The following is a 20,356-nucleotide window of genomic DNA, read 5'->3' as shown; positions in this document are numbered from 1 at the left end:
CGTAGAAGGAGCGACTAGTTTTTAACGTCATGATTCTCTCTCTCTCCTCTCTCTCTCTCTCTCTCTCTCTCTCTCTCTTTTTCTCCTTATCTGAAGTAGGACACACTTTTACTTGCCGCTGAGATCTTACGCAATACGCAACCTCCTCGATCCTTCCATTAACTGGAACCGAACAGCGAAACCCTTTTCGACGAGCAACTAACAATAAGTTCATGTCGCCAATCCACTTCACAGCATGAAGTCCAACGAGTTTGTGCGTTAATGGCGAAAGGAATCAAGCTAAAATCACCTTCCTCGATCGATCGTTGTGCAATTTCAATCGAGTCGAATACCTTTACCATACATCGTAGTCGTATCTCCAGGCTATTTTCTCTTTACATACATATACACATACAAAAACACACACACATATATTTTTTAACAAGCTAAAGCAAAAACCCTCTTGACTAGTCTTCAACTTTTTTCTAACAAAGATCACATTAGATCTCGTTGACGTTGGATCATCAAAAACGATATTTCGTCGCTAAGTCACCCCTGGGAGTTCATCTAATTATCTTTGGCATTTGATCGATCAATTTTTACGCAACATCGTCTGTTGAAAGATAATATGTCTGAATCGTTTATCGATACTGCGTGTCTTTGAAAGGATTTAATGGATCTTACGTAACTTTGTTCTGAAACGATGATATAGGTACTTACTGTCGACGATCATTTTGAATTTTTTGTTTTTATTAAAATCATTAGTGAGTTAAAGAATTGAATAAAAAAGTGCGTGGTAGAATACTTCTATAAATATCAATTGATTTTAATGTCGATTATCTTGCGCCGATGCGATGAACATAGACGTTATCACCATTTTGTTTTTCGAAATTATCGAAATACAAGAATCACTACGTGTTAAACCCTGGAAATGAAAAAAAGATCGTTAATATCGATTTTTGTTGAAAAAACAATAATCAATTATATATTTATATGAATATATGTATATACGTTATACTTGCATTTAATTTCTTTCGTTTCCTTTTTTTTTTTTCATTAGACCACACGTGCAACCAAATCCGACCAAAATATCGCATATTCTTTTAAAACGGTACCACTGAAAAAAAATCAAATTAGAGAAGAAAAAGAGAGAGAGAGAAAGAGAGAGAAATATTACGATTTTATATACCTATATCTATTAATATACTTTTATCTCTCGTTTCATTCATTTTGATTTCATCGGTGCCAAACGTATTTCCATTGACTTCACAGACAAACGAACTATTCAATTTCTATTGAATCCAAAATACCGAGAACTATGGTCTACCCTACAGGCGAAATAACTCGTCCGGTACCTTTCGGTTCACCGACTAAACTTTCTAAGCCGTAATGTAGGATGAAAATTCGCAGAATCGTTTGTAAGTTCTGCGAAGCGTATCCGAAACGGTAAATGTGTGCAGCTATCTCCATTTGCGATCATTGGTGTAGTAAAATTAATTATTTTTAGTAATGAGTAACATACAATCGACGAACATATAGATATCAATGCATTATGTTGATAAAAGCAATTATATATTCACGTTATCGACTTATAATTATTATTAATATCGCGATAAAGTGAATGATTCGATTAAAAATGATGTAACGTAATTACCAAAAAAGAGAGAGAAAAAAAGAGAGAAATACCACGACCTCTTGTAATCATGTTATTGCGTTAATTCAATCTATGTGTGTCGTGTTGTTGGTATGTTAATCATACGTACGAATATAGTAGACTTTCTAAATGCTTTTATACCGGGTGTTCCAAACTGTGTAATCATATACAATGTATATAATATTCTTTATGAATATTAAAGAACATGATAACTTCAAATAATTACAACTTCAAAAATATATGATTATCAGATATTTATAAGAGAGCTGATCGCGTTACTGCGATTAAATAGTTTGTTAAAATCTATAACTCGATGAAATATTGAATTCATATTAATATTCTCTACAACTTTTGCCGGCTTAAAACATCGATTTCTATTTAAAAAAATTATTGTAAGTTCCGTATCTTGACCGATATCTTCTACAAAATAGATGCAATAAATTACGTTTCTCTCTCAAAATCTAGCATCTTTTATTTGAAACGTTCGTTTATTAAACCAATAGGACCTGAAATACTTAGCTATATTGTTTAAAATGGGACACTTGTTATACATATATATATATAACGTCATCACAAGATCTTTGACCATGCAGCAGAAGACGAAGTGAGTGGAACTAACGTTCATCTCTCTCTCTCTCTCTCTCTCTCTCTCTCTCTCTCTCTCTCTCTCTCTCTCTTTCTTTCTCTCTCTTTCTACGTTCCTCCAATAAATAATATACTTGTCGTTCCTCGAAGAAGATTGACAAATTTAGCTTGTCTCATGGAATCACGAGTCCTTCGATTTTATACACATGAATAACATTATCGAAAAAAACGGAAAACATCAATCGTTCTTCTCCATTGCGTCTGATTATATTCGCCATTACTACTATTTACGAGTCTATATCTTCTAACGTTAAGCTCAGCTATTGGCGGCTGCTTCTACATAGATATTGCTACTTGCTGAGCCAACAAACTTTACACTCAGGAAACGAACTGAGTAACTCCATGAGCATAAATATTTCATTTTTCTTTACTTTGTAAAAATTTTTATCGAATTTCTAAATAATTTCGTTTTACGTGTAGAAAAATCAATCATCTCTAAGAAAAAAAAAAAATAATAATAATAATAATTTATATTCTTTTTAAAACATTCGAGTTTACTAAAATGAATTCAGATTTCTTATCCTTTAAATAAAAATTAAAATTCAAGCTTTAAATTTAACGTGATTACGTGATTTCGTATTATAATAAGAAGCTAACTGAAAAATCAGTCATAGAAAACGATCCATTGTTGAGAGTTAATCTGGCTTATGCTGCTCGGACTCAATCTTATTCAATCTTCGAGTTACTTTTGATAATGAAAAAATATTTTGTAAAAAAAAAATCATATGAGAGAACGTAATCCCACGAGCTTTAAAGATCTTACGTAAATCTTCGTTAATTAACGAGAAATCTTGTAATTCTTCTTTCTAAGAAATCTTGTATTCTGATACACCGATTAATTCGAAAGTTACTTCTTCATTAGTTTCACTTCGAAAATAGCTAAGATTCTTAGCATTTTTTTTTTTTTTTTTTCATTGAACGAAGAAAAATTTTGTCGAAGTACTCACGTAAAGTAAACCTGGCCTCGAGTATTTGGTGGTGCATTCCAAATAAGAGTTGCTTGTTGTTTTTCACGTGGATCTGCGTGCGTTACAGCACTGCATTCAGGATGGGTATTTGTATTTGGAGTTTGTGCCCAAGAACCAATCCAGGCATTGGTATTAGAATCGCGTGCTTGTAAGAAAAATCCTTTGAAAGATGAACCACTGATAGTTACTGAAATCAAAAAGTAATTAAATGGAAGTATGACGAAATTATCGTATATTTTACATTTCTTTGTTATTAAAGTACAGATATACACATAACTATAGTACAAAAGATTAAGTCATGAAAGTAATTATTCTAAGTGAAATGCAATACTATAGTAAGCTGAAAAGTGCAAGATCGACTAACTCGCAGTATGAAGAGAGAAGTGTCAACGTTGCATGTTCTCTCACGTATACATAAATGCTACTTGCCATCGTTCCTTAAAATCGATTAGCGAGCTCGCTAATGCAAGTAGTTAAGAGCACAATGGAGCGAAAATAACGTTCGCTGTATCTTCCCTTTCTCTAAAGTATTCTTTTCATAAAAAGAGTTTGAAACTCTTATCTGTTCTACGATAAAACAGGCTTCTCATATTTCTGCCGGTAACTTCGTACATTATTTTGAATATTTCTTATCAAATAGACACGAAAATTTATTTCGAAAAAAGTAACTTTGATTTATCATAATTATCGATTTTATATCACCCGTTATAATTAATAAAATAAAGTATATGAGCGCTATGTTTCGAGACTAGTGAAAAATTTTCCAAATTTTCTTCGTGATTAGAAATTGTATGAGAATGGTGGATGTAACATACCGGTAATTTGCGATCCTGGAACATATTCTGATGACGAAGCTACTAACGTATAGGGGTTTTTATCCAAGGGTTGACTACGTGCATCCCCATGATAGGGTTGATTCGGTCGTGGTTTAACACATGCGTCTACTGGTGCACCATCAGGAAAACCAGAAACGGGAATCGTAGAAAGGGCAATCGTTGATAACGTGAATATAAGATTCCTAAACCAACTCATTTTTGGAAGATCCTTATGCCCTTTGCAAACGATTGAGATTTATTAAGTATTGAAAGTAGATGTGATCCTTTTTTTTCATTAATAATTTAAAGTTATAGATGAATAGAATAGTATATTAAAAAAAGCACGTTTAACTTTACCAATTTAGAATGATCGTCATTGATTAGACTCTTACTTGTTAATTAATTTTAAATCGGAATGAACTTTTTTTCACTTGATTTCGTTGGTCCTCTTCAGAGAGATGCACGAAAGAAACTGCAATAGCTGATCTCTTGCGAGTAAGTCAAATGTCACTGGAATCCCACCATTCATTGGCAAAGGTGGTCTCAATCCGCTTTTGCGAATTGTTACTTTCACTCGATCCTTGCTGTTATAATATAATCTCATCGCTTTACTTCGTTTTTTATTAAAATAAACTGAAAAGTTACTTTTTTTAATTGTCAATCATCTTTTTATACTCTTCTTTTGATCATTTTTCGTAAATTTTTTGGAATATAAATCAATGATTTTTTCCATGACCAAACAATCTGTTTCATTAATGATATATACAAAGAATAAATTTGTCAAAATTCAGTTGAAAATAAGTAATTAATTTATCAATTAAAAAATAAGTTACTATGTGTAATATCACACGATTCGCATAATGTTTTTGATATTTCAGTATATATATTATGATATCCTTTGGTTAAATACATCTTTGCAATAGTTCGAATTGTTACATAAACATGTGTGTATATATATATATATATATACAGCGCTTCAAGCAGAGAATTCTCTAAACGCAAAAGCTAATTTGACCCTTTCACTGTTGAATGCCACTCCGGTCGTGTTGTACGTTTATATTTACATACCAATCGTCATACGATTTGCTTGATGTTCGATTGTCACGCTACGTTATTGACACACATAGATGCCTTTCCAATTCATCAATCTTGTGTTGTATAATATAATATCCTTCTAAAGAAGAATTAACATAACACGGTGTACAAAAGTTCTTTTTAAAGAAGAATTTTATCTAATAAAAAAGTATAATGCTCTTATTGTTGATAATAAAGAACTGTAACTAAAATCAAACTATAACAATGAACTCGATAAGGAACTTTCAATAGTCTATTTTTATTATAATATTAATCTTATATCACAAATACAATAATATAACTTAATGATATATTGTGGTCCTCTTGTAGTTCTTTTATTTTATACTATTTTCAAATTGTATGTATGTGTATCATAATGTATTATTTGTATTAATAATTTATAGAAAATAATTATAAAGAATATTACACATACATATATAAAGAAAAACTAAATTTTATTGTACAAAGTGACAAACTGCGATTATAATTGATATGATGTTTAATAATTTTACATAAAATCATTGTTTTTAAATCATTCTGTGTAATATTACATTATCGTGCTTTTCTTGTCTATCGTTGTAAATTATATATAAATAATATTTTGTATATTAATATTAACAAAATAACATAAATATACTAAGTTTAATATAAGTACTTTTGTGTACATGAGCAACATAAGAGCACTTTTTACATTGAACTCAATACAAGTATAAAGTAGATAGCAGTAGCAAAAATATCACAGACTTAAAATCGTTATATCATACATAATATATAAAAATATAAATAAAAGGGGCTTAATATTTCTGATGTAGATTAAAATTACTATTACATTAATATTTGTTCGTTCGTTCAGATTGATGATTAAAACTCCTACATGGAAAACTAATATCCCTGAGAACAATGTTTAAAGTTTACTGAGAATATATCTGAGAATATACCTGAGAATATCTTATTTTTTATTGTCATAGGAATTAGATATAATGCATAATAATGCCAACAAATGTTAGGGCTGAACTAAAAGTATGATGAAGCATATTAATTAGATACAGTTTCATATATACATAAAAAGAATTACCATAATTTTTTATATCATAAATTCTCATCATTTGTAATCTATTAAAGCATAAATAATAATTTACTATCTATATCAAATTCATTCAATTATTTCACTAAATTAAATCTTTGAATTTTTCTATAATTTAATTTAAAGGATTAAATGTCATGAGCATATATAACGTGCTTTAAACCTGAGTTTGATTATTTCATATTTTACGAAATGTAATTATATAAATTATAGAGTCTTAATATAAATACATATAAAGCATTCTTATCTACTTCTTTTTTTTTAAATGATATTAATGGTTGATGCATATTCATTTATCACACTAAGAACACGACACACCAATGAAAATATAATACTTGTGCATCTATCGTGTAATTGCGGAAGGCAGTATCTTTAAAAGAATTTTGAGTTAGTTTTGAAAAAAAAAACGTCTTTAAATTTCTTATTTACATTTGTTAAAAAAATCGTTTTCTATAGTAACAACGAAAGAAAGTAGTAATATTCGGTGTACTACCTTCATTTCTTTTATTAATACTTGCTTTTCTTTATAATAAACTAATAAACTATCCTGAGAACGTAAAAGTATTTAATTTTCTTGAATAATATTTCGTAGGATTTTTTCGTACTACTTTTTTTTTGTGACATGTGATTGAGCTTTATAAAACAAATCCAACGATATAAATAAATCCAAATGTCAAAAAATTACAGATATTGCCTTTTCTAATTGCCTGATAGATATAGCATTACTTATTTTCTATATTTTACTATTATATACCTAAATGCACCATCATTTAAAGAGTTAATCAGACTTAGATGATTTAAAATAATATTGACTATTTTCTATGATTTCAATTGCACAAGGTCGTGGGAACCATCCTCGTATTCGTTTTACGGGAACATCATTTACAGTTTCTTGCTCCTTTTCTCCGAATAACCAATATCTATAATAATTAATTTGCAAAATTCTTCTATTTTGAAATAATTATATCAATAAAAAATTCAATGTTAAAATATTTTGACTCAAATAAAACAATACCTTCGCCATCGAGTAACAATCACAATATCTCCTACGTTTAATTTAATTCGTGTTTCGTCTGTATAAGGAGGATTACACAATACACCACAACCATATCGAATTGGTACCCATGAGCCATAAGAAGGTTTTATTATTCTAAATTTACGCGCCCTTTTCCGTTTATCCACTTTTTGTACTAATTGCTCTTTCTATAATAAAATTTTTGTATTCTACAGATATAAGGAATACTTAAAATTGATTAAAATGAAAATTATATTTTACCGTTAATGTGAATTGATCGCAACTATCAATCACAGGCCAATGTATGCCGTCACCTACAGGAGAACAATCCCAAGTAAAAACTTGTTTCATATTAAATAGCCATCCCTTTGAATATGGATAGACGAATTTCTCATTAGTACCAAATCTACGATGATATGCTTTCTCTACTATCCAATCCTCTATTTCTGTTTTGTTTGTCAGAATAGCCTTTATCTAGTAAAAATATAAATAATATAAATATATTGAACTATCAATTTCTTATTTAAATTTTGATCACATACTTGAAAGAAAAGTAACATTCCTACTGTTAAAATCACACCAATTGATAAACCAATGGTAAAAATAACTAAAACCAAAATAAAAAAAGGTGGTGATGGGAATGGTATAGGTTTGACTGATAATAAAGTTACAACCCAAGAAAATAATATGAAGATGGAAATGGAACAGCCACCAACTGCACTTGCTAAAAATGCTGTAAAATGTCCATGATTATGATGACCAACACAATTGTTTATCCATGGACAATGGTGATCCATTTTTAGAACACAACGATTACCTAAAAAGATGATAGAAGATAAAATGTAGTCATACCGCAAATAATTTTTTCTATTATTTAGTAAGAAAGAACTTACATTTCCTGCAATGATGAGATCTTGGTGCTTTATATCCTTGACAAATTGTACAATATTGCAAAAATTGAATATCTGTTATTTTTTCCTAATAAAATCAAAATTCATTATTTATTATAATGTTTAATTGAACTTTTCAGTTATTATAAAATAATATTACCGGCATCCAGTTTAGTGGTAAAAAACCAGGACCCTCAGAAATTGCACTAATAAAATGAAAAAGAGTACATCCGCTAAGAATAAAAAATAAACAAAAATTTATTTTTGCCCCAAAACTTTCTTCAGGTGGCCAGCATTGTCTACTACAATGTATCGTCATCATTGTGATAATTTTTATCATTCCTAAAAAGAAATATATCTTTAACAATTTTTTATCGAAACATTTTAAATTTCCCGCGAAAAGATATATTTGGAACGAAATGGGCGGAGCCTACTATTTTTGTCATTGCAATAAATACCATAAATTACTTAATATATAAAATAATTTAGAAACTATATAAATCTATATTACTTTTTACCTATTAAGTATTCTACTTATTATATAGCCATAAAAGAAATTCAATTTAAGGAAGTTATCAACGTACCTAAAGCAACGAGTGGTCCCAAATGACATATTTTTTTTAATTGGCCGGTACACATATTGTTATAATACCATCTAAACCAAGTTCGAGATTCTTCGTAACTGCATATAATCTGTTAAAATCTTTTTATTAAATAAAGTTTGACAAAACTATTCTGTTAAATCTCGCAAATGATCTCGAAACAACTATTCCAATTTAATTTATGATTCACGAGGTTGGCAGTACTTACCTCAACAACTTCACATCATTATAGCAAATCATTGAAAATGGCGCTGAATTCAAAATAGTGATTCAACGTTCGTACGAAATAAACATTATATTTATTACTTAACAATGTATATTACTTAAACAAACAATAAGAAATCATATTTTTGTTTTCATTAAAATGTTTTCTCTTTAAGTATTTACTTCATTTTGATTTCTTCAACAAAAAGACAAGAGTAAGTGACACATTTTATTAGTCTACAATGTAGACAATTGATAGACTATTAGCAACATCCAATTGTAAGCTTCGCTTGTACTAAAATCAGGTTTTGTCTAAATGTTCAATTGTTACATTACAATGGAATTAATCGTATCCATAGAGACAAGATGTACAATTACTATATCAAAATATAATTTGTTCATAAGTACTGTACACCAATACCAAATTGAAACTGTCGCAATGCATCGTTTCTAACAAATAATAAAGGCATTATTACATTTAATTCTACTCTTGCAACACTTCCAAGCTCCATCGCAATTCCTGCTCCAACAGAACAACGAACATTATCTGTGAATATCTTCATATTTTCTTTATAATTATTAGCTAAAAAAGAAATGAAACATTAAAAAATTTTTAATGCTTATTAAAAAATAAGAAGCATACATATCAACTAGTTGTTTAAAATCTTACCAAGTTTAGCAGTAAAATTAGAAAGATTACCACCATTGATAAAACCATGTAGTTTGAATAGATCACCAAAACCATTACGACCTGGCCTGAATGGAAGAGGTGTATAAACATGTAAAGCAGCTGCCCAATATACGTCACCGCCTACAGCATTACCTTCATTACGAGGGCCGCAACCTCTAATGTCAAAACCCCTAACATTTAAGGGCCCACCCAAGAAAAAGTGGTCAATAATACTTATTTTCATATCATTGTTAATACTTCTTAATAATCCTGCTTGAGCAGCCAGTTGGAACGTCTATATTAAATAAATGTATTATGTTAAATATATAAGTAAGCAAAATATATTAGCACAGGCATCTTAAATAGAAAAAAAATTGTGCACACAATCAATTACAACATATGAACATACTAACAAGATATTTATGTGGTGACCAATTGCTCTGCATCAGAAGTTCATTTTTTATAAATCCAATATCTCCACCTAAACCAGCAACTTCGCTTGAAAATTGGATAAGATTTCCTCTAGTTGGAAATAGTTTAGCATCTCTTTTATCGAGTGAACAAATGTGTCTTAAGGCAGATTTTAAGCTTGGACCACATTGTTCACGAACACTAAATGATGCCTGTCTAGAGCAACTAACTTGTCTGAATGATGCTTCATATTGAAAATTATGTTTTAATATATTTATTGCTCCAGAATTGCAAGCTACATCTAGTAAAAGCCCATTATCTCTCTCTGTATATCCAGACCATGGAAAATCACTTGATGTGCTGTATAAGCTACCTGTTAATCTAATATTTATTTAACTCATTAAAATAAACTTAATGTATATCATAACTTTTATATACCATTTGTGAAAAATTTTTTATATACTATATGTGAAAAATAACTACTTGATTATATTTACATTGTATGCAACCAGTCATCCAAAAGTGGTTTAATAGCTGAGATATTTATATTAGTCGAGCTCTTATTGCCATATGCATATTCTACTTGAACTTTTTCTCCTCTTCCAAAAATATTAGGAGCCTTTGCTCCAATAATAACTGATCCTTCATTATTACCAACCATTGTATTTACTGATCCCATCAGACGTTTCATTTCTCGAACAGTGAAAGTAACCTAATTAGATGTGTAGTGTTTAGATTTATATACACACACAAATGTATGTATTTATATATGCATATCTAAATGCTCTTTTTTAGTACATTCATATGTATTTCTACACCCAAATGTTATGTTGTAAAATCTATTGTAATTATACTTTAAATGAAATTTCAATCTGAGAAATTACTTATTCTTTGTTGAATTAGTGTAATTATATAGACCCACTTCTACACCTTCTGGGGTAGCATTAGGACCTTCACTTATATCAATAAAGATTCCAATATTCTTAAAGCATCCTAAAGCCTCCAATTTCCCTCGTACTTTATGAGCACGCATAATAACTTCTTGAAAATCATGAGCTTTAAAAAGTTCTGAAACTTGTGATTTTATTATATCATCCTTTGTACGGCCAAGTCCATCAATATGTATTTTGTCAACACGTGCCTATTAAAATATAAAAAATTAGTAATTCTTTAATATAGTAATTGAGTAATGATAACTCACTTTTATTGTTTGTAAATGAATTACTCGTGTCTGTATGTTTTGATGTTTTTCAAAATCCTGTTCTTTATTATAATGTGACTGAAATAAAAAATTTTATAATAAATTATTTAAATAAGTTTTTAATTTTTTAATAAAAATGTTTCAATTAAAATTGTATTATTTTGAGAAAAGACAAGATTTAAATTTCATTAAAATAGTATAAAAAATAATTTTAAAAATATTATTACATCTTGTAATTCGTTTTGTTTTTTATGCATCATTTTACTCGTGAAATGTTGATCCATATTTTTTGGTGTACCCTGATCCTAAAAGATTAATATAGCGTTATGAAGCGATGTTATAAATGACTTGTAAGTCGTCATATCTTAATTTAGAATGAGATTTTTTATAAAAACAAATTTATTTATATACGAATTTATATGTATATGTAAAATTTTATATGATTTCTACATTATATATTGATAATGTATGAAAATTATTAACTGAGTGTTATAAATAATCACCACGCGTAAACTAGCAATTTATCTTCGAGGTTATGTGATGTTCAGATTAATATATGTTAAATATACCTTAGCATAAACTGTTCCCATTTTTGCTTTTATTCACAACTTGGTTTAAGAAAGTAACAAGTAATAAAAATGAAAATTTTATAGACGTTTCTGTGTATAACGGTATTTATAAAAACACGTCTCTAATTTTTTTTAATTAAGCACGGAACAAACGAAAGTTCGTGCTAGGAACTTTAACTTTTGATATAAAAGATTACCTACAACTTTAATTTTGTAACTACACCGTACGGTGGCGCCAGAGGGCGAACAATATTTTGTTTACTTTTAAAAAAATCTAGGAATTTATAAACTGTTTATCTTCTATTAAAATATTAACAAATTATCTATATCACATAATACTTTTAATACAAACACACTTTAAACGCTGTTTATGACATTTTTGTAGTAATTTGGGGGCAAAAGAGAAAAAGCTTCTATCTTAAACAATTATTGTTCTTTGTATTCTCCAAAATAGTATACAATAAAAACAAGCGAACGTTTAATTTATTTCAGCCTTTATCGATCCAATCTTTTTTTTATTCTACTGAATAAATATCAGAGTTCTATTTCTAATTATCTTAGATTAAACAATTAATACTTTTGATAATTTTATAATTGTTTAAACATTTTTTATTTCTTTCGGATTGGAGACTTGATACTTTTAGTAGGGACAAACAGAGCTTAATTTGAGTATTTTGATTTTGTTTAGATGCAACGATTTTCAAAATGTTCATCCTAATTTTCGTTCTCCTGCTCGATTTCTTATTAAAGAATCGTATTATTATGAATAGGCCGATTTATCGACGAGGATTTGATATATTAGCATGGATTCGATTCATCGTTGATAGTTTATTTCGTCATAGAAAGAATCATATTTTTACACGGGAGTTTTGGAATCTTTCTATATTACATAAGGTTGTTAGGTTATGCATAGGGGGTATAACCTAACAAGCTTGTACATCAATATGATAGATATATAATGGGGACAATGTTTTCCTATTTATAGTTCATATTTTGCTCATACTTATCGCTGAAATCGCATATGTTACAAGTGACGAATGGTGAAAAACTTTAATTGGTTTAATTAATTTGGTTAGTACATTTTAATATTGATTTAATACTTAAACTAAAATGTTTGTTTTCTAAATTTGCTTAAAGTTCAATATTAAAACTATATCGAAAATATATAAATTTTAATTAAGTAAAACACATCTTCAGCAGTATATATCGTATGTCTTATAAAAAGTTATAGATATTAGATCACTTATAAAAATAAATTTGAAAAATGTTGCTTTACAACTCATTACCATTTTTTTTATTGTTTTGATCACTTTTACAATTTCATTTCCAAGACATTTGTATGAACCTCTTCTTTGCTTTATGGATTAATCTAACTGATCATCATTCAAAAGATGTAATAACGTAAATCGATTTTAGATTCTAAGATATCGAGGAAAATCTTAACAAAACGTTAACATACTTGGAAAGTAAAAACATTGTCAATTTGGATAAAAACATGTTTACTACCTTTTTGAAAAAGACCTTTATACAGCATAAAAGAAACAGCAATTAGCATATTAATTGCTGAAAACCTTGAGCTAAATATTGATTAACTTATTTTAAGATCTATTGATTCTGATTCTACAAGTCTCTTTGTTTTTTTTCAATGACTCTTTGACTTTCCTCTTTCAAAAACAATGTATCAAGACTTTTTTTTCATCAATAAAATTGATTACATATTGAATTAATTTTTATTTAAAAATATAATAAAAACTCCTTGGACACTCCTTTTTACAAGCAATTACTGTAATTATTAAAAGAAAAGAAAAAAAAAAATCATTTATTTGTAATCTATGAATGTCTTCTTGCTCTTTCTTTATAAAAAATTGTGAACATCGATTCTTTACTATTTTGGCGAGAGAATAATATTTAAAAATGCATTAAAATATTCAAAATATCAAATAATAATAATTAATATGTTTAAATAAGAAGATTCAATCTCAATCTAATAAATATATCAAAAAATAAGAAACCATTCACGAGTAAATCTTCGAAGAAATTTACTCGTGGTTATTCAATACTCTTCTACTAATTAATTACAATCAATCATTCGTGTCGATTCGGATCTTTCGTTCTCGATATGAGTGAGAGATCGGAGGAATTAAAAAATTCACTTACTACTTGAGAAGTTCTGCGACGGCTCCAAAACACTCGACCGCGATTTAGGTCGAAATTGAGGGTGGATGATTCGTAGTTGGTTGAAAATGAGGTAGCTCGACATCGACGTTGGTCGAGATCCTTTTCAGTAATGCACTAACTTTAATTCGCGGTAGTTATTTATTAACGGACGAACACTGAATCTAATTCGTGAAACTCTACTGTCTTTTATAAATACAGTCTGTGCGACTGTTAAAAAATCAAAAAATTGCGCGAACAAACACTGACTCTAAAGACTGCATTGCACGCAGTCTATGCAAAAACACTTATGGTTTAAATCGCGAACCGCGAACGAACAAACACTGCTTCTACTTCGCGATAATTTTATTTTAGCGACACAACACTCGATTACTTCATTGCTACACGCGCGATTGCAATAAAGTTCTGAAACAGAAAAGTAGAAATAAATTAATTTGTAACACAATTATAATAAAAAATTATATAAATTATTCAAGAAATATGAAATGATGATATAGAAATATACTTGCTTTAACTCTTGCTTATTACTTTCAGGAAGAGCATTCTGTGAGAATTTCTATGTTCGCTCGTCGGCGTATAAAGAAAGACTGATTCAGTAATTGTTAAAGTTAATCAATGGTTTGTTTTTGTTGATGTCACACATAACTAAGAATCTCGAGATTAAAATTTTTAAGTATTGAAATTTGAAATTAAAATTATTGTACGTTTTTCTCACATTACAATTTTTGTAATGTTAAATGAATGTATAATTGTTTAAATGTTTAATTTTTGTATTTCGCGTACATTAAAAATTGTTTAAATAATTGTAAAATTATCGAAAGTATTCATTTCTAACCTTTTGCGTTCGGAAAGAGAGAGCTACGATGCTCACTCGTCGACGTACAAGAAGAAACTAAGAGAATAAACATCAAAGTTAATAAAAGTCGTATATGTTTATATTACACAAGGACAATGGTCCCGAGACGAATATTTCAAAATATTAACATTTGGAATTAAAATTATTGTAAGTTTCTCTCGTGTTACGATCTTTGTAATCTTAAACGAATGTACTATTGTTTAAATGTTGATTTTTTGTATTCCGCGTATATTAAAAATTGTTTAAATAATTGTAAAATTGTCGAAAGTAATAATTTTTAAACTTTTGCGTTCGGAAAGAGAGATTACCAACGTTCTCCCGTCGGAATACAAAAGGAAACTAATTTGATATTCTTATATAGCTATACAATAAATCTTTCTTTTTTCTTACCTTATTTCGATTAATTTCTTCTTCGTTGCAGCTAAGTCTTCTTCTTTCAAAGCTATTAGAACTTCTAATTACCATCGAGTACATAATAAATACTCTCGAATAGAAATTATTTATTAATTAATATTCGTAGGCAATTATTGTTTAATTAACTCTATAGACAAATGTGATAAAATATTATTCTTTTCGAACATTTACAAAAGAGATTAATCATAGAAAAGGATAAATTTTTTCGTTAGTCGATTTATTAATTAGTTACTTTTTGATTACCAAAGTAGAAGAAAAAAGAAACCTACAAAGTAGTTTACGCGGGAATTTACGCAGGAAATACACTACATGTCTGTGGCGGGAATTTTAGATATCTTAATAGAAAATAATAATAGACGATTTATAACAATTTTCAATGATTTTTTTGCAATTAAATATGATATTCTGTGTTATTTTTCTATAAAATGTCAAGAAAAATTAATATATTTATTAATTATAATATAACAAAATATAATATAATATTTCTAATTTAATTAGTTATTTTTTGACTCTCGAAGTGGGAGAGAGAAGAAACATACCTAATTACGAACGCGGGAATTACGTATTTGGCGGGAATTTTATATAACTTGATAGACAACACTAAAACGTTTGATAACAATTCTCAATGATTTTTTCTCGATTGAATATTGTATTCTGTGCTATTTTTCAATGAAATGTTAAGAAAAATTAATATATTTATTAATGCATAATATTTCTAAAATGACGTATATGCTTCTAGTTTCACTAACTAGTTTCACGGTATAGATGACACCATTTCAGTTCGTACCAACCAAATACGTCTCCCCATCACTCTCGTTAATTATAGGTTATTAGCAGATTTTTTCTAACGTACACCTGATTACTATACATCAATCGATAGTTAACCATGTGATTTTTAAGAGACCACGTTCGCAAGTCGAGATATTGTCGTGTTTAAAAGATATTCGCGAAAATGAAATCGGCCTCTCGTCGATCTCACGGGGAGCTATTGTATCGTAATTTTTTTTTAATTTTCCAGTTTGATTTTCACAATATCGATACTTCTCTTGCATTTTAATAATGCCTAGATTAATAATTTTGCGTTTATAATTATGATCGACCGATATTTTGTATTATATTCGATTTTTAAATACACACAGACACAACACTCATGTATGTATATTTTTACATACATATATATATGCACATACACTCATCTAATCTTCTCTTTTTTTATACAAATACATTTTTAATTTTATCCTGTATTAATATGAGATCTCACATTTTTCAGATTTTCAAGAATTTCACGAGATAGAACAGCAGAGCATCGAATCAGTGTTAGTGCATCGTTCTGCGTGGTTCGTCGTTTGAAGGAACAATGACTACTACCGGTAAATCGCTTCTTTCTTTATGTATTTCCTGAGTTGTGAAGGATGAGAAATATAATCCGTAATTGTATATAATGTGATCGAATGCTCGTACTTTTTGAAAAATGTTTGCGTGTATAATATACGTATATATGTGCATATATGAGATACGATTTTTACGAATGTGTCAGTGCGTTGCGCCGAGCTCGACGTTTGTTTGCATGTATGGACTGTCTGTGTGTAAAAATATCTGTGTTTTTTCTTTCTTTTTTTTGTCCTTTGCTTTCGCTTCGAATACAAGTATTTTATAAGAAATAATATAGGTAGTACTGTTCAAAAGTAATGTGTATTTCCGTGGTTTAATACTCGTCGCTTATATGTATTTCAATGATAGTTGTGTATGTATTTATTTACATATGTATCATTTCTTCGTCGTTTCTTTCTTTTCGATAATCGCGCTTTCTCGATTACATACAATTATTATCGATACATGATACATTACTTCGATCGTATTTATTCGTTATGTATAAATAAAAATTCGAAGAGGTATTATCTTTTTCATATACCTACAAGTATATATCATTCGTATATATTAGATATATATACGCATAAATATATTAAATCATCGAATTATTTCGATTTAATTGCTCATTATTTCGCGCGTAATGTACAAACATAGAGATAATATAGGTACTTGTGATACAAGTGCGTATCTATTTAATTTTTCTATATCGTTAAAAAATATGATTATTTCATTAGAAAATTATTGTTCATGTTTAAAATTCGAATTAATTACATTTATCATCCATATCGTATTATCTACGTACTTATATGATATTTTTTATTATTTATAATTAAAAAATGTAATATTTAATTTGACCCGCGTTGTATCTGTGTTGACGTCACAGGATCTACTTTCCTTCCTTGTCAGTGGTTTAGTTGCCATCTTGGACGCAGTGACATGTGTACACGGTGTTTCGTCGCTCCGCATAATTACAGGTAATTAATAAATTTTTTCTAACGTACACCGTCTTCCTATATATCAATCGATAGCTAAACGCACGATTTTTATGAGGCCGCGTCGGCAAATCTGGGCATCGTCGCGTTTAAAAGATATTCACGAAAATAAAATCAGCCTTTCGGAGAGCTCTTGCGTCGCATGTTTTCTTCAATTTTCCTCTTTTATTTTCACAATATCGATACTTCTCTCGCTTTTTAACGATGCTCTGATCAATAATATTGCGTTAATAGTTGTGATCGATTGATATTTTGTATGAAATTCGATTTTCTTATACGATCATACACATGTACACACATATATACACACACATATACACATACACAGGTGGAGGGGATTCGATCATACACACACACACTTTTAATCTTTTTCTAAAGTAATATAATCTTACTTCTTTCAGATTTCTAAGAATTTCTACAATACAGAGCGTCGAATATATCTGTCTATACATCTCTTCGATACCATGTAAGTTCATTTTATTTCAATACATATAGCAAGGCTTAATAGAGAGAGATAGATAACATCATTTGTTTCTTTGTAAGAAATCTCTCGAATGAGATCAAAACAGAAACAGTCGTGCGTGTCGACTCTCTCTCAAGGCCAAAGAAATCTTTATTCCTATATAACATTTGGACGAGTACGGACGAACGTATTGATTAATTTCGTTTTAATTATGCATTTTATTATAAAACTTTTTTATTTTAACTTTATCACGATTATTTTAGTATTATAGAAATTATATTAGTTCATAGGATGGTATAGGAATTCTTATACTTTACATTCTGTATAAGATATTCATTATGATTTTTAGATAATATATTTTCTAATGTATACCCTTCAGAAATGATTTATAGAAAATGTTTTATGTTTTTTTTTGTTTTATAATGTGTTGTATGTTTCAGCTTTTTACTTCTTACAAAGTATTAGAGTCAGTGTTTGTTGACGTCGTTACTATTTATTTCTATATTTAAATTAGTTGCTTAAATAAAAGTATATTTAAAATAAATTCGCGTATAGAGTCAGTGCATCATTGAAGATAATCGAGAAATTAATACGCTTCTTTTAAGAAATAATATTGGTAAGTTAATTTATAAATTTGATATCTAATAATTTCATAGTTATTCTATTGCAAGTTTGATTAAATTTCGTTTACAATTTCTTTACAGATTACTATTACGATCGTGTCTTACCAGTTTACAACGATGTTCTAACTACTTCATTTTCAACTTACTTCGATATCAACTTATTTTATTTTCAACTTCCTACAAATCATCCTTCTTCAATGTGGAATTACATGGAGTACGAGTGTTTTGGAGCCATCGCAGAATTTCTTAAGTAGTGAGTGAAAAATTTTAAGTCCCTCCAGTGCCCATCATGCCGAGGATGAAAGATCCATATCGGCACGGGTTACTGGTTGTAATTTTTTAAATAAATTATTGACGAGCATGACCGCGAGTAATTTCTCTTTTGGATTTACTCGCGAGTGGTATATTTTTAATCGTTTATGTGTTTTCATTATTTATATCTATTATTCATGCTTATTTTTATTAGCTCAGGATAGGGTCTTCTTGTTTCATTGGTTCGATTAATTAATAGTGTGATTAGTAAGCACTTTTTTCTTCATATTTGCTCGTGATGCGCCAGTGTTGTAATCGGATACCTATATACCCGATTTCGTCAAAAAAGGATGTAATCTACCTCATGCATTGTTCGTAACTTAGGCTATATAATCGCGATTTACCTCGATAAATCGATATAGATGTAGTAAAAAATGAACAAGAAGACAAACGCGACGGATAGATTCCGGAAGACAAGTGATAGGTCATGATCTTGTTCTTTAATTAGAATAGACACTTGTTAAATGGAATCGTCCGAGGTATTCTGATTATTGTTATATGAAAACTTAATTCAATCTTAAATTTTATTCATAAATGAAAAGTCTCAATACAATCATTGTTTTGAAATCAAAAAAGTAGAGCCATTGCTTTTGAAAGAAAGAAGTAGAGTAGAGTCATTGCTAAATAAAACAAAGAGACTTGTAGAGTCATAGCTCGTAGGCCTTAGATTAAGTTAATCTATTTTTAGATCAGGATTTTCAGCTTCTATTGAACTAATTCGCGTTTCTTCCCCCATGCTTTCTGCGTTCTCATCTATGCGTGTGTCTAGATGTTACTCGTATGGATTAGAAACAGTTAGTATGATAGATACTTAGTATTAAGTACACTAACATTTTGCATTCTCTTTCGTGATTTGTTTTTTTATAAAGAATATATAATTTTTTATACATGTAGATACAGTAAAGTAAAAATAGTAAAAATACAAAGTAAACATGATCCTATAAAAAGATAAGACCGTGAAATGTATTATAGATTTTATAGTTTTATTTTTCAATATTTTTAATGAACTCCTAAACAAAGAGCGAAAGATAGCATATAAATAATAGCTTTAAAATACCCCCACCAATTGCCAAATAATTCTTGGTATTGAGTCTCCGGCAAGCAACGAAAGAAGAAACAATCGTACGTGATAATATTCTACTATATGTATATTTATATACATGTTTTTGTATACGCTGCTCTGTACGTAGTATTTAGACAGTATCGACAATAACACATGTAAACAATCTAAGGACGATCAAGAGGACGATCTTCCTAGTTCATCTCTTCGCAGTTCTTGTTTGTATCAGCAGCCGTCCAGACGTGTTCAAACTTGTTCCTGCTTTGTTAATTTTGGTTCGTACAGTTTCTGATTTACATTATATATAAT

At 29.1% G+C, this 20,356-nt stretch overlaps 3 protein-coding genes across 7 annotated transcripts; all 3 read right to left on the bottom strand.

Moving 5' to 3' along the window:
• Positions 1-1,015: 1,015 nt before the first annotated feature.
• On the bottom strand, positions 1,016-4,630 carry LOC122637380 (putative defense protein 3). 2 transcript variants are annotated; one of them, XM_043829490.1, is made up of 4 exons: positions 4,419-4,630; positions 4,062-4,298; positions 3,226-3,433; positions 1,016-1,096 (listed from the first exon to the last, which is right to left on the bottom strand). In XM_043829490.1, the coding sequence occupies exons 2-4, from the start codon at positions 4,276-4,278 to the stop codon at positions 1,036-1,038; spliced, it is 486 nt and encodes a 161-aa protein (XP_043685425.1). In that variant the 5' UTR covers positions 4,279-4,298; positions 4,419-4,630; the 3' UTR covers positions 1,016-1,035. The 2 variants fall into 2 exon arrangements, with proteins under 2 accessions (XP_043685425.1, XP_043685419.1); XM_043829484.1 differs by having other exon boundaries at positions 4,454-4,626.
• Positions 4,631-6,226: 1,596 nt separating this feature from the next.
• Positions 6,227-8,911, bottom strand: LOC122628813 (palmitoyltransferase ZDHHC6). 2 transcript variants are annotated; one of them, XM_043811504.1, is made up of 7 exons: positions 8,709-8,809; positions 8,285-8,466; positions 8,128-8,212; positions 7,777-8,051; positions 7,496-7,708; positions 7,235-7,422; positions 6,227-7,139 (listed from the first exon to the last, which is right to left on the bottom strand). In XM_043811504.1, the coding sequence occupies exons 1-7, from the start codon at positions 8,761-8,763 to the stop codon at positions 6,998-7,000; spliced, it is 1,140 nt and encodes a 379-aa protein (XP_043667439.1). In that variant the 5' UTR covers positions 8,764-8,809; the 3' UTR covers positions 6,227-6,997. The 2 variants fall into 2 exon arrangements, with proteins under 2 accessions (XP_043667439.1, XP_043667428.1); XM_043811493.1 differs by having other exon boundaries at positions 6,229-7,139; positions 7,909-8,051; positions 8,709-8,911.
• A 235-nt stretch (positions 8,912-9,146) lies between these two features.
• On the bottom strand, positions 9,147-11,947 carry LOC122628804 (sorting and assembly machinery component 50 homolog B). Of its 3 annotated transcripts, XM_043811480.1 has the most exons (9): positions 11,782-11,947; positions 11,440-11,517; positions 11,213-11,290; positions 10,934-11,152; positions 10,509-10,723; positions 10,014-10,392; positions 9,754-9,895; positions 9,601-9,686; positions 9,300-9,513 (listed from the first exon to the last, which is right to left on the bottom strand). In XM_043811480.1, exons 1-9 carry the CDS (start codon positions 11,800-11,802, stop codon positions 9,490-9,492), a joined length of 1,242 nt encoding a protein of 413 aa, XP_043667415.1. In that variant the 5' UTR covers positions 11,803-11,947; the 3' UTR covers positions 9,300-9,489. The 3 variants fall into 3 exon arrangements, with proteins under 3 accessions (XP_043667396.1, XP_043667407.1, XP_043667415.1); XM_043811461.1 differs by having other exon boundaries at positions 9,147-9,513; positions 9,601-9,895; XM_043811472.1 differs by lacking the exon at positions 11,440-11,517 and having other exon boundaries at positions 9,147-9,513; positions 9,601-9,895.
• Positions 11,948-20,356: the final 8,409 nt, after the last annotated feature.

The sequence above is a fragment of the Vespula pensylvanica genome, chromosome 1 (genome assembly GCF_014466175.1).
Source record: "Vespula pensylvanica isolate Volc-1 chromosome 1, ASM1446617v1, whole genome shotgun sequence".
NCBI lineage: Eukaryota > Metazoa > Arthropoda > Insecta > Hymenoptera > Vespidae > Vespula > Vespula pensylvanica.
The sequence above is the reverse complement of the archived record's forward strand: the minus strand, read 5'-3'. Positions and strand labels throughout refer to the sequence as shown.

Bases quoted from the DNA above. Each gene is read 5' to 3' on its own strand.
- LOC122637380 (XM_043829490.1), bottom strand. From the start codon at position 4,278: ATGAGTTGGTTTAGGAATCTTATATTCACGTTATCAACGATTGCCCTT. The intron at 3,434-4,061 runs GTATGTTACATC...TTTTGATTTCAG, and splicing joins TCCAGGATCGCAAATTACCG to TAACTATCAGTGGTTCATCT. The intron at 1,097-3,225 runs GTGAGTACTTCG...ATTTTTTTTCAG, and splicing joins CGAGGCCAGGTTTACTTTAC to TGGTACCGTTTTAAAAGAAT.
- LOC122628804 (XM_043811461.1), bottom strand. From the start codon at position 11,802: ATGGGAACAGTTTATGCTAAG. The intron at 10,393-10,508 runs GTAAATATAATC...AATAAATATTAG, and splicing joins GATGACTGGTTGCATACAAT to ATTAACAGGTAGCTTATACA. The intron at 9,514-9,600 runs GTAAGATTTTAA...TTTCTTTTTTAG, and splicing joins TAATTTTACTGCTAAACTTG to CTAATAATTATAAAGAAAAT.
- LOC122628813 (XM_043811504.1), bottom strand. From the start codon at position 8,763: ATGTGTACCGGCCAATTAAAAAAAATATGTCATTTGGGACCACTCGTT. The intron at 7,709-7,776 runs GTATGTGATCAA...TATTTTTACTAG, and splicing joins GAATGTTACTTTTCTTTCAA to ATAAAGGCTATTCTGACAAA. The intron at 7,423-7,495 runs GTAAAATATAAT...ATTTTATTATAG, and splicing joins GCGATCAATTCACATTAACG to AAAGAGCAATTAGTACAAAA.